The sequence below is a fragment of the Lactuca virosa genome, chromosome 7 (assembly GCF_052849685.1).
Source record: "Lactuca virosa cultivar CGN04683 chromosome 7, Lactuca_virosa_CGN04683_v6, whole genome shotgun sequence".
Lineage (NCBI taxonomy): Eukaryota > Viridiplantae > Streptophyta > Magnoliopsida > Asterales > Asteraceae > Lactuca > Lactuca virosa.
The window spans coordinates 4,041,118-4,053,583 of NC_136432.1; the positions used below are offsets into that span (position 1 = coordinate 4,041,118).

The 12,466-nt window shown below is 36.9% G+C and overlaps 1 protein-coding gene across 1 annotated transcript; it reads right to left on the reverse strand.

Moving 5' to 3' along the window:
- Positions 1 to 3,699: 3,699 nt before the first annotated feature.
- LOC145126333 (uncharacterized) lies at positions 3,700 to 4,158 on the reverse strand. The gene has a single exon (XM_079061718.1). It carries the CDS (start codon positions 4,156 to 4,158, stop codon positions 3,700 to 3,702), a length of 459 nt encoding a protein of 152 aa, XP_078917844.1.
- Between the last annotated feature and the right edge of the window lie 8,308 nt (positions 4,159 to 12,466).

Below are 12,466 nucleotides of genomic sequence, written 5' to 3' on the forward strand. Positions count from 1 at the left end.
TTTTTTGCTTTCAATAAAGAGATGGTCACAGTCCCAAGAAAGCTTGGGGAAATCAGAGGATCGATGGAGTTACTGAAATCCAGATTTTTCGTCAACATTCATCATCAAAATCAGATTTCTGCAAACTTATCAGGTACATTCTTTCCTAGCTGCACATTTTTGTTTATTTTCTTTATTGAGCTGTTCATTCCTCTCTGAGCATTGAGGACAATGCATCATTTTAAGCTTGGGGAGGGGATTAGTGTAAAAAATTTGCATTTTTTGTTAAAATTTTAATTTTTCAGTTTTTCATTTAAAATTTTCAAGTTTTATTTTTATTTTTGCATTTTATTCTATTGCATTTGCATATTAAAAAATCTGAAAAATCCAAAAATATTTTATTTTCTGTTTTTATTTTTCTGCATTCATAATAAAAAGCTGAAAAAGATTTTTATTTCTAGTTATTTTTTATTTTTTGCATATCAAAATTAAAAAAATAATAATAAAGAAATTTAAAAATTACATGAGATGATGATATCTTTTTACATTCGATAGCTCTGTTAAGATGAAATGTGATAGTTACCAAAAATAACCGTCTCATTACAATCAATTATAATTAGTATCATATAGTGCTTTAAATGTTTTCAATATAAACCAACATATGAGTTAGATAATTTTTACAATGGAAGTGTGGGATGGAAAACGAACATTGTTTTAGAAATAATTTCCTTGAATTCCTTAAAAAGAACCTAGATTGGATAACCCTTATCATTCATTGAAGTATTGAACCCTATAGTTTCTGCACCTTTTGAGGTTAGGAGGGAACTCTCGTTATACCCATAATAGTTATCATTTTTGAAGTATTGAAGATATGGAGGGCCTCAAAGTAAAATTCGCGCCTAGTCTATATATATATATATATATATATATATATATATATATATATATATATATATATATATATATATATATATATATATGTTAGAAATGGTACATTAAGCAACTTGAAGAAATCTGCAATTCAAAGTCAAATCCAAGTCAAGTTCAAGTCGAAATCAAGAAGCAAGCAAGTTAAATCTGAATAGTTGATCAAGACAAAGAAGACGTGTGGTATAATGAGATTGATCCTTCGATAGTGGAATCATAGGGGTAAGCTTGGATTTTATGTCCATAGTGGAGGTTACCGCGTTTACTGGACGAGTTCGGAAAAAAAGGAGGGGTTGGTCAAGCTAAGTTTTTATAAACGAATTTTCGTGAAATGATTTTTAAAAATAAACTGTTTTCACAAATTTAATTTGGCGTAAAAATTATTTGCTCAAGCTTGGTTTAACTCATTAAATATAATTATGAATCGTTAATATAAAGTATTGAGACTGTTGTCTAGGTAGTGATTTCATTGGAGCTTTCTCGTTGTGAAATCTGATCGTGTGACAAAAAAAAAGAGTGAAGTGTTTTAATAAAGTTTAAATTTTTAGTTTCCTTAATCTTGTTTTAGTTTTTATTCTAAGTTTCTTTTTAGATTATCTACATCTTTCCATTTGTTTACAATGCTTTATCTTTTTCTTACTTGAGGGCAAGTAAGGTTTAAGCTTGGGAAGATTGGTTAGATGCCATTTTATGCATCTTATAGGTTAGTTTTCATTAGCATTTAGGATCATATTTTGTACATTTGCATGTCATTTATTAAAATAATGTTCAGCTCATGTCTTTCGATAGAATTCTCGTACTGCTCATGTTTTTATGTCAATTTCAGATAGTTCGAGTGAAGCAGTGCTTTGGGAGCAGTTGGATGCACGTTTGGAGCTTAAAATGGAGCTTGGAACTTATGGAGTATGTTGCGGAATGATTGGAAGATGCTTTGGTCAAGAAACATCCGATCGAATTGATCACACGAAGAGAGAATATGCAATCTAAAGTTAAAGGATGTTGCTGGCAGCTTTGACCCTCTGTCAGTATTTTGACCATATCTCGAGAAGCGTAACTCCGATTGACGCGATTCAAAATCATCTGAAAAGTAGACGAAATTTCGGACGTCTTAGGCAAAACATGCGATCGTAGGTTGCCTTTATGCGATCGAATGGGTCCTTTTTGCGATTGCAGGTTAGGTCGCAGCTTGGATTCGAGATTTTTTTAGTGCCAAAAATTCATCCGGAAGCAAAAAATGAAAACATGCGATCGCAGGTTGTGTACATGCGATCGCAGGTTGGCCAAAAAGTGTCAAAATAGCATCCTACTTCATTAAAAAGGCACGAGACGCGTTTTCTTCAAAACCTGCGATCGCAACTTTGATACATGCGATCGCATGCGCATCGTTTTTGCTCCTGGACGTATAAATAGACCTTATAACCTTCCAGTAACCTAAGTTGGCGATCCTAGAGGTACCAGACGACGAAAATACGATTTTGGAGGCGTTTCTTCTCCGATTTCAACGATTTCTGAAGATCTGAAGACTGTGGATCATCTCCTTCAAGTAGATTAGTAAGATTAGTTGTTTGATGTCTCTTTTCATCTTTTTTCATCAGATTTTGGCCATGTTTGGCTAAAACCTTAGTTTTCAGTTTTGCAAAGACAAGTACTTTTCATGTGATTGATCATTAGATCAGGTTTTTGATTTGTGTTTCTATCTGGATTCTTCAGTTTTGTTCTTAATGAATGTTTGATTTTAATTCTTGTTAGTCTGATCACCTAGCTAGGGTTTTATCATTCCAGTTAATCAGTTTATAGAATCGGTAATTGTTCTTCTCAACTGGTAAAAGTAACAAGTATCAGATTGGTTCCATTTTGGGATTTAACTCTGATATAAACTGTAAAAATCATATCTTTTCGCTTCCGAGCTTGTGAGAAGTATTGGGTATTGCTGGGAATTTTACAAAGAACTTAATGCTACTTTTATGATCTTAATTAAGAGCTTCTTTGATTAGACAGTAAAAATTTAGGGTTAAGTGAAGAGCTTGTTTTGATTAACTAGTTTAGGTAAAAGAGAAATTACTAGAGCTTCTTAGTTTTTCTCAGTACTAGCTTAGATAGAACGCATCTCAAATAATCATATCTAGATCAGTTGCATGATTAGGAAAGTCACAGCAGAACTAGAATTATTTTTAGTATCTATTTTCGTTTCATTTAATATCACTGTATTTTTAGTTTTTAGTTTAATCAAAAACCCCCCCTTTTATAATTTATGTTTTGACTAGATGTGCCTGATGCAAAAAGGCATTGACCATTAGGCTGTGTCCCTGAGGATTCGACCCTGCTTCCCTGTGCTATATTTTTAGTGCATTCCAAGCAGTGATAAATTTATTTGTTTAATACATGCGCGACAGGGTGTTAACACATATACTTTGTATAGCTCGATGGCTCCATGTGGAAAGGTTTCCTTGATCACAAATGGCCCATACCAATGTGTCTTCAATTTGCTCGGAAAGAGCTTCATCCTTGAGTTGAAAAGTAGGACCTTTTAACCGTGCTCAAGATTCTTATTCCCTCTTAACCTACCATCATGCCATTTTTTTGTCCTTATATATCAAAGATTTAGTGTATGCTTCATTTCTTAACAATTCTAAGGCATTCATCTGCATCAAACGGTTAGTGTGGAATTTAAAGTTACAAGTCTTTAACACTAAAAACTAGCCTATAAGGCGTAGTACCAAAATTCATTGTCAGACCATACCTTTTTATTACTTCCTACCAACCTTTCGGGAATTCTTTTTAGTGCCTGATTTATTATTTCGTTTTTCCCACTTGTTTGAGGATGATAAGGTGTTGCAAACCTATGGTGTACATCATATATTGTAACGCCTTTGCAATTTGCTCATTGCAAAAGTAGGTTCCCCGATCACTATTTAATGCTCTATGCATGCCAAAACGAGAAAATAACTTTTTTAGAAATTTAACAACAACATGTGCGTCATTTGTGGGTAAAGCTTGTGCTTCTTCCCACTTCGACATGTAATCAACCTCTACTAGTATGTACTTGTTATCTCGTGAAGTCGGAAATGGTCCCATAAAGTCGATCCCCCATATATCAAACACCTCACAAACTTGAAGGATACTTTGAGGCATTTCAATGCATGAAGAGATGTTGCCCGATTTTTGACACAAATCATATTCCTTGACAAAGGTTGTTGCATCCTTGAATATGGTAGGCCAAAAGAACCCCACATCAAACACTTTCTTTCCCATGTAGTGATCTCCATGATGTCCTCCGGTAGGTCCACTATGGCAGTCACACCCCTAAACCGGAACGGCGAAACGTTCGGGGGCAGAGGACGTCATGTACAGTATCACAACAATTGAATAATAGTAATCAAATCAACAATAACCATTGTATTAATAACATAGTGTTTACATTGTATTCAAACCACATATGATTGACTCCAAAAGTAATTAGCAAAATAAAGACTTGAAGCTACTATGCTCCGTCTTCTAGGAACCCGCTGCTTGTACTCGTCTACTAGTGTCCTGAGAATACAAATGATTTTTGAGAGAGTGTCAACATTAAAGTTGGTGAGTTCATAGGCGTTTTGTTTTGGAAAACAAGTTCTTTTTTCTTTGTAAAAAACATGATGCGTTTCTCCAGAAAATCCTATGTTTTCTGATGTGATGAATGATAAGTAAATTGACTCGTACTAGTTCCTTCCACGAGTACTTAGTGTATACAGGTCATATACATTCCAGTTCGAACAGACAATCGATTGTGTGGTTCTTCCCCAAGCCCACAACCAAACAAGGAACAGGAGATGAGGCGAAGGGCACACATCCCACTGTCTGTCGGATCCTCATGTATATAACCCTGACGTATTCACTAGGTACTTACAAAGTTAACTATATTAGTCCTACGAAATATGATGAAAGTGTTCCTTAAGAAAATCCTATATTTTCTTAATAAGAGTATGATAATACCAGTTCCTTCTATGAACACTTAATTTATACTAGCTATATATAAACCAATATCGAACGGACAATTAATTGTGTGGATCTATCCTAAGCCCACAACCAAACAAGGAACAAGAAATGAGGCGGAAACCACACATCCAACTGTCTATCAGATATTCTTCATATATAACATTGATGCATAAACTAAGGAAATTACAAAATTAACAATGATTGTTCGATAGTTGAATGATAAACCGATTGCTTGTAAATTACTGATGTTTGTCCTGGAAAATCCTACATTTTCCATAAAGTTGAGTTGTTGTCTTAACTGTTCCAAAACTGAAAAGTACAAGTATTTTCCATACTTAAGTTGTTGAAGTGTAGCTTTATTATCAAATAAAACTAGTCGAAAACGTGTTGTTCTGTATACTGGAAGTGATGTTAATACCCTCATGTGATCACTTAGTACATACGAGTTAAAGAAATCTAGATCGACCAGACAGTCGATTGGGTGATTCTGCCCTAAGCCCACAACCAAACAAGGAACAGAAAATGAGGCGGAAGTTGCACATCCCACTGCATGTCGGATGTTAATTTCATATCACCCTGATGGATATACTAAGTAATCATATAGTTACTAACTCTGATGGCTGTTTGTTAAGTATATTATTACGTGAATAAGTCCTTCTTTTATCCATGTGAGTTCTTATAACCATACTGATGGACGTTAAACCCTACGACGCACTTCGGACATCGTAAACGTTAATGACGTTTGTCACCTAGAACGACTGTAGCTAATAGTCAGGGAACGGGATTGTCAGTACCGTATAGATCTATACACAAACTCACGCTCTCCCTCCAAGAGACTCTGGTTCATAAGACTATACTTCCCTTGGCACCTAGGTAAGTACTTGAAGACGTGTCTCACAAATTTGATCCCTCAACGAATTCACTAACAATACAATGAAAACCCTTTTTGTAAATAACATGTATCTTTGTAAAAGTAGTTCGTTCGTTCCATAAACTATTCTTAAAATAGTTTATAAGTTTGTCTTCCGTGTTATAATCTGTGCTTGTAAAATAGTTGGTCTTAACATGTTTTTGTAAATTGTTTGTAAATCTAGTAATCATAATGTTTGTCGTGTTTAATAAGTTTCGCGTTCAATTGTATGTTAACGGTACAAAAATATAATAAGAAAAATTATATTTTTAAACACAAGATTACTTGTGTTTTACTTGTATCCCCCCCCCCCCCTAAAAACATTGAAAAGCTTGGAAAAATATGGGGGTATGAACTCACCTTTAGTGCGTATGCTGGAATAAGCGAGTTGTAGAGACGATCCCCGGGTAAGCGTACGCACTAATAACGTTACCCTAAAATATTTATATTTGACGTCACATTTAAATTAATAAGAATATTAATTTAAATAAAGGTTAAATAATTATTTAAGTGAAGAATACTTACAAGAATTAATTGGAATAAATGGGAAATGTTGCAAAATGGGGTTTACGGATGAAAATAAGGGTTTACGGTTGGAGGGTTGGTGTTTACAGTTGGATCATATGAATTTATGAAGATTTGAAGGCCACCTGAAGATTTGAAGATTACTTTGAATGTTCTTGATGGAAATATGAAGATTTGAATGAATTTGGGCGTAAACACTTGAAGATTGAAAGGATTTGGGGCTGTTCACAGATGAAGATTGAGAGAATTTTGGAAGTGGTTTACGGTTGAAAATGTGATAAATGAATGTGTTTACGCCTAGAACACTTATATATAGGGGTGTTTACAGATTGAATTTGGGCCATGGCTTGGGTTTACGGTCCATTAATGGACTAGTATTGAGTTTTAGCCCATTAAGGGGGTGTTTTCGGATTTGAGTCATCCGTAAACACCTTTGTGAATTAGTATCCCAACCGTGAACACCTTGGATCTTATCACTAAATCCGTAAACTACATAATTGAATTTTTCTTGGACCGTGAACTCATTTGTGGATCAAACCAAATCTATAAACACTTTATGGTTTTAGATTTCAAATCCATGAACACCTTGCTTTTAATTACTTTGTGCGTGAACATTACCCCGTTTATTTGTTGTGGCCATAAACACACTTATTTTGGTCGTAAATACACTTAAGGTGTGTTATTTATGATTTAGACCTTAATCTTTTGCCAAAAGTTGGTCTATACCTTCCTAATTTTGTTTAGGTTTCTTTCTACACTTCTTTGTTAGCTCTATAAACAAGCCCTAAGGCTATAGAGGATACAATGCAATAAGGATTGCAATGTAATTCACACTAGTACTTGGTTAGGGTTTAGGCCACTAAAATTAGGAGTTGTGACATCATCCCCCCGTTAGAGGGAATTTTGTCTCGAAATTCAACTCCTAAGTGGTTACTCGTGAACTAGGGAGGAAGGTGGGTACTTCGGTTCTATGTAATACTTGCATTCTTCAGTGAATTTAGATCCTCGTTGGGCAAGCCAGCGGATCTTCACTGTCGGGTCTGTTGTTCTGATCGGTAGCAAGTGTGTGGGTTTGACTTACTTATCTATTTTTGTCCAACTGGTAGGATATCCACTCGTAGCTCGGGGCAGCTTTTGTCCTGAAGTTCATGGTAGGACTCATACCTGGTCCACCCATTATCGCCTCGTGTATACAAGTCGTATATAATTAAGATTTATAAGACGGTCGGATGGGCGACTCTGCCCAAAGTCCACAATAAAATAAGAAATAGGAGATAGGGCGGAAACACACATCCTAAGTCCGTAGGATCTTAATTATATACCACTCTCGCATATACACTTTAACAGTGATGGGTTAACCGTATTTGTCCCTAGTCTCTGAGTTTGAAATTGACCTGCTGCATAAGTGGTATTCTCGAATGGTCTGCGGGGAATACTCCGGAAGGGTTTCAGAAGGTATGGTACTCCTCGCATGAGTACTTCGGAGGTTTGCAGCGAGAGACGATTCTGAGGTTCGTGTCTAGTTTGTCGTTATGAGTGACGAGAGTTTCGTTGGTCGGTCAGTTAAAGCGAAGGGTCTTTTCGTAGCACATGCAATTGGTATGGTGAGTACCAAGCCAACCCATGTCGAATGACGACATCGGAATTTCTTAGTGAAACGTGTGTTAAGTTGATTCGAAAGAAACGTTTGCTAGTGCGATAGTGCATCCTGTGTGTACGCGATAGTGCCTTCTGTGTATAATCTCTAGTGCTTTTAGTTTTATCCTCACCATTGTGAATGATCCGTACCGCATTAAGCGAGTACTGGTAGTAAGAGTGTTCTGATAAATACTGATGATACTTCATATTACAATTCTTATCAGGTCCCTTTACAATCGCTTGGTGTCTACAAGTCGTATATAATTAAGGCTGAGAAGACAGTCGACTGAGTGACTCTACCCTAAATCCACAACCAGATAAGGAACAGGAAATAAGGCGGAATCACGCACTGTAAGCCTGTAATCTTAACTATATATGACCCTAATGTTTACACCAAGCCATCACAGCCTACCTGTAGGGTACTTAGTTTTCATATAAGTGATGCGCTTTGTTCGGACGAGAAAGCAAACTGTTTTCTTTTAATTGATACTAGTCTTGGTAAGGATTTAAGCTGTAAGTATTAGTCTTTAGTGACGTACCAAAAATCACAGGAGTGTTCCTCGTTGTTTCGACATGACTTATCGTTAAATTCCTCTCGCTCCTCCGTCCTTCCTCTCTTTGGTACAATCTCTCCTGAAATTTCCCGTTGCACCGCATGCATGGAACTCTTGACTTATACCAGAATTGGTAGTGGAAGTGATGTGTTGGGCCGGGGTTCTACAGGCACGAGCAGTGTGTCCCTTCTTATTGCACCTATTACAACGCAACTCCCTGCAGACTCTCTTGTGATGGTAGTTACACTTGACACACTTCGGGAGTGTTCCAGCATATACCCTGACAGGTGTTGGAGTGGTTGTTGTCGTGACAGATTTTGTGGCAGGTGTTGTGGCTATAGGGGTGACAGATGTTGTGGCCGCAGGGGCTGCCACGGGTTGCTGTCTCTTGGCAAGTCTTTGAGATAACTTACGCTCCTTTTTGTTCCAGAATTTACGCTTCTTGAACTTAGAGTTGGGAGTTGGGGTATCATTGTGGGTAGACACTTGTTGCTTTCCTTGGTTGTTACTATGTTTTGAATGGTCGACACTGTTTCTATTTTCGTTTGGGTTCTTAGTGTTGAATTGTGCCATGACAATTGTCACAACAGCTGTACGGCGGCTTGAAATGTAGCGGAATCTATATGTAGAATCGGGGTTTCATTGGTTGGCCGGTTATTTCCGTGTGAAGGCATGATGCTGTTGTATGATGTGAAATGAGATCGTAAGTGACTATGGTCATTTTTGGTTGTATTCTATCTCTTTATATATCTACATATAAACTTCTCGTTTAGTTGTATAATTCTCAATGTTTCGACCTACATCATATGATGTACTCATGGTAGTGGGTAGAAATAGGTATTGGACGAGTGTTAAGTTTTCTTATTCTGGTACTACTTTTGCCCAATCATGCTTAACTGCGGAGTTCTGATGGGATCCGGTGCATTAGTGTTGGTATGATCGTACCCGATGGGCCTACGGGGAGGTATCTTTCTGTTATACGGTTTAGAAGATGAAACGATGGTAAGTCTTTAGTGGTGGTTACAAGTCGAGTGTTATTTGAATCGAAGTTATCTTAGTTCCGAGTGTATCATGTTCTGACTTTTATAGTGTTCTGAAAACAATTCATAATATAAGTCCATGTAAAATAAACTCATGAATTAGTAGTGGCTACCCTTGTATGAATTTCTGTAAATGGAATAACTGATACTAGTTACGAAAGACGAGATAAACCCAACACATAGTGTGAGTAGTGTAATCACTAACTCACTAGGTTGTATTAGTTTATTATGTATTAGCGTGATGTTTATAGTGCTTGGTCTATTCACGTGTCTAGTAAGTGGTTTCCTCTGTTCTTTGTCCTAGTTATGATTGCCCCGGGTTTCAGCTGTGGGAATTTTTTGTCTCTGAACTTTCCTAAGGTATTCTTGTTCTTTGTAGGTGTGTCGAATCCTTACTCTGTAATGCTTCAGGTTTTATCACTGATCTCCATCACTTCATGATGGAAAGTCAGCCTCCGATTGTCCCAGTGGACCTAGCATGTCTGCTTCTGATAGGGTAGGGTCCCCAGTGATTTCTCTAGTTCTTCACTCCTCGTCTGATCCCTTCTCGGGATCCTCCTTATGAATTCTTTCTTGTTCCTCCTTGACTCTTTTGTGGACTATGGTAGTGGAGTGGTGTAAGTCCCTAATCTGCTTGTGTATCAATCAGATCCGTTTGATGGTGCGGAATCCCAATCAAACGGATGATGCCAGATCAAAAGAAGAAGAAGGAGAAGAAGAATATGATGAATCTTTGTATGAATTGATAAGAATGTAGATCCAGATACAAGAGATTTACACACACAAAACTTCTCTCTAGTTTCTCTCTCTAGAACACCTTGGGTTTCACACACTTAATATCTCCACCTTTTACTACAATTATGCACTCCTCACCCTATATATAGTAGACATGGGCCGTGAATGGGTTTACGGCCATAAACCTGTTCACGGCCGTAAACACAGCCGTAAACACCAATTTGTTTACGGTCCAAGACACAAAAATACATTTTCCTAGAAAAGTAAAGTATAAACCATATTTTTGACCCAACAATCTCCCCCTTGGTTTATAACTTTCTTTTCTAATTGACCCAACAAACTCCCCTAAAAAGTAGCTGGCTTTTCTTGTCAATCTTCATCGGGAGCTTGGCTTTAGCATTAATCTTCAAATTCTTCACAACTTCAAGATGAACTTGATGAATCTTCAATGAATGACTTCATCTTGCGCAGTTGGGCATTTCTTTAGAATTTGGCATTGAACGCACGTTGGGTGAGGAGGCTTCTTGAAAAGATTCTTGAAAATTTCGCTTTCAGCTTGAGAATCTTTAGAGAGAATAGAGAATGAAACTTCTGGATCAGTTCAGCAGGTTCAAGAATAGCAGCGAATTGATTGAGGAGGCTTCAATGCAATCTGTCACATAATCTTCAAGTCAGCTTCACCTTGCTTCTGGGGTTGAAGGATTGAATGTTGGAAGAATAATCTTCATTTCTTGCTCCTTCGAATGAGAATTCTTCGATGCCCACGGATGAAGCCTTGGCTCAGAAATTTTCGATTCAGTCTCCATGAGTCTCATCTACACCTGAATTCACTTTTCAAGACAAAACAAAACTAAAAGAAAACTTAGCACACGATATTTTTGGATTTTTCATATTTTCTGAAAAAGAAATAAAACAGAATAACACTATTTTTGGATTTTTAATTTCTGATTTTTGTTTGGTTTTTAAAATTTTTAATTCTCCCCTAATATTTAAATTAGAAGAAAACTATGAACAAATTTAACAAAAACAAAAATAATAGCTAACTTTAAGAGTGATTTGGAATCAAAGTTTTTTAGACAGCCTTTATCCGTTTATCAGTACCTCTCCCTTATTGAATAGATATGGTCAATCGTCGGTATTGTGGTCCACTTAAACACGAAAGATTGTGACAAAATTAGGACATACTATAAGTGACAAGACAATGTGATCCTATGTTCCTAGATAATATTCCTTAAGGACCATTCAGCTGACGATGACCAAAGATATTGTTGTCCACCTAAATTGAGCAGCGAGATCTATAGACAACCTAGTGATTGTTCAATTTTAAATGTACTAGAACATGTTTCCTGCTTCCTGACATACCCCAATAATCAGGAACTTCCAAAGTACTCCTTACTTTAGGTGAACAGACAATTATTATGAGAGAAGTCAGATTTAGAATGCATATGCTATACACCCCGGCCGGATCTCTTCTAATCTCGCAGAGGGTGAAACATATGACTAACCAGATTTAGAGGGATTGAGAAGTAGAATGGTGCATATGCTGTGTACCAGGTCGGATGGTTAGTCACGCAAATGAGACAACATATGGCTAACAGGCAGGAAGAATTGCATAGATAGAAGATGCATAGAAATAGAGTTGCATATGTTGCAGTCCAGGTCGAATGTATTTCAATCACGCAGAGGAGGCAACATATGACTAACATAAAGAAAGCAAGAAAATAATTTCCTACAGACCTACTTTAGCGGAATTCCCCAGTCGCCCCATCAATACCGGAATTAAGGACAGAGTCCGTACATCGAGGAAGACTTAAACCACAGTTCTAGATACGGATTACTTTAATGTGGGCCCAGGCTAAATAGATCTATCTAGGTCAAGATTTTTCAAGTCTCTAGATTCCTTAAGTTCATTAATGCCTAGTCATGTATATCTCCCTGCTCAACCTATCTGAGCGTCGTATTGTCAGGCTAAATAGATCTATCTAGGTCAAGATTTTTCAAGTCTCTAGATTCCTTAAGTTCATTAATGCCTAGTCAAGTCCATTTTAATCTCTCGTGCCTACCAGCGTATCGAACATAGAGCCTAGACAATTCAGATTCAGTCCCTTACACAGATTCAGATTGCCTGTTATCACATGATTATATCACTTCCCAACACATCACCTGCAAGCACATTCCATTAA

Bases quoted from the DNA above. Each gene is read 5' to 3' on its own strand.
- LOC145126333 (XM_079061718.1), bottom strand. From the start codon at position 4,158: ATGGGAAAGAAAGTGTTTGATGTGGGGTTCTTTTGGCCTACCATATTC.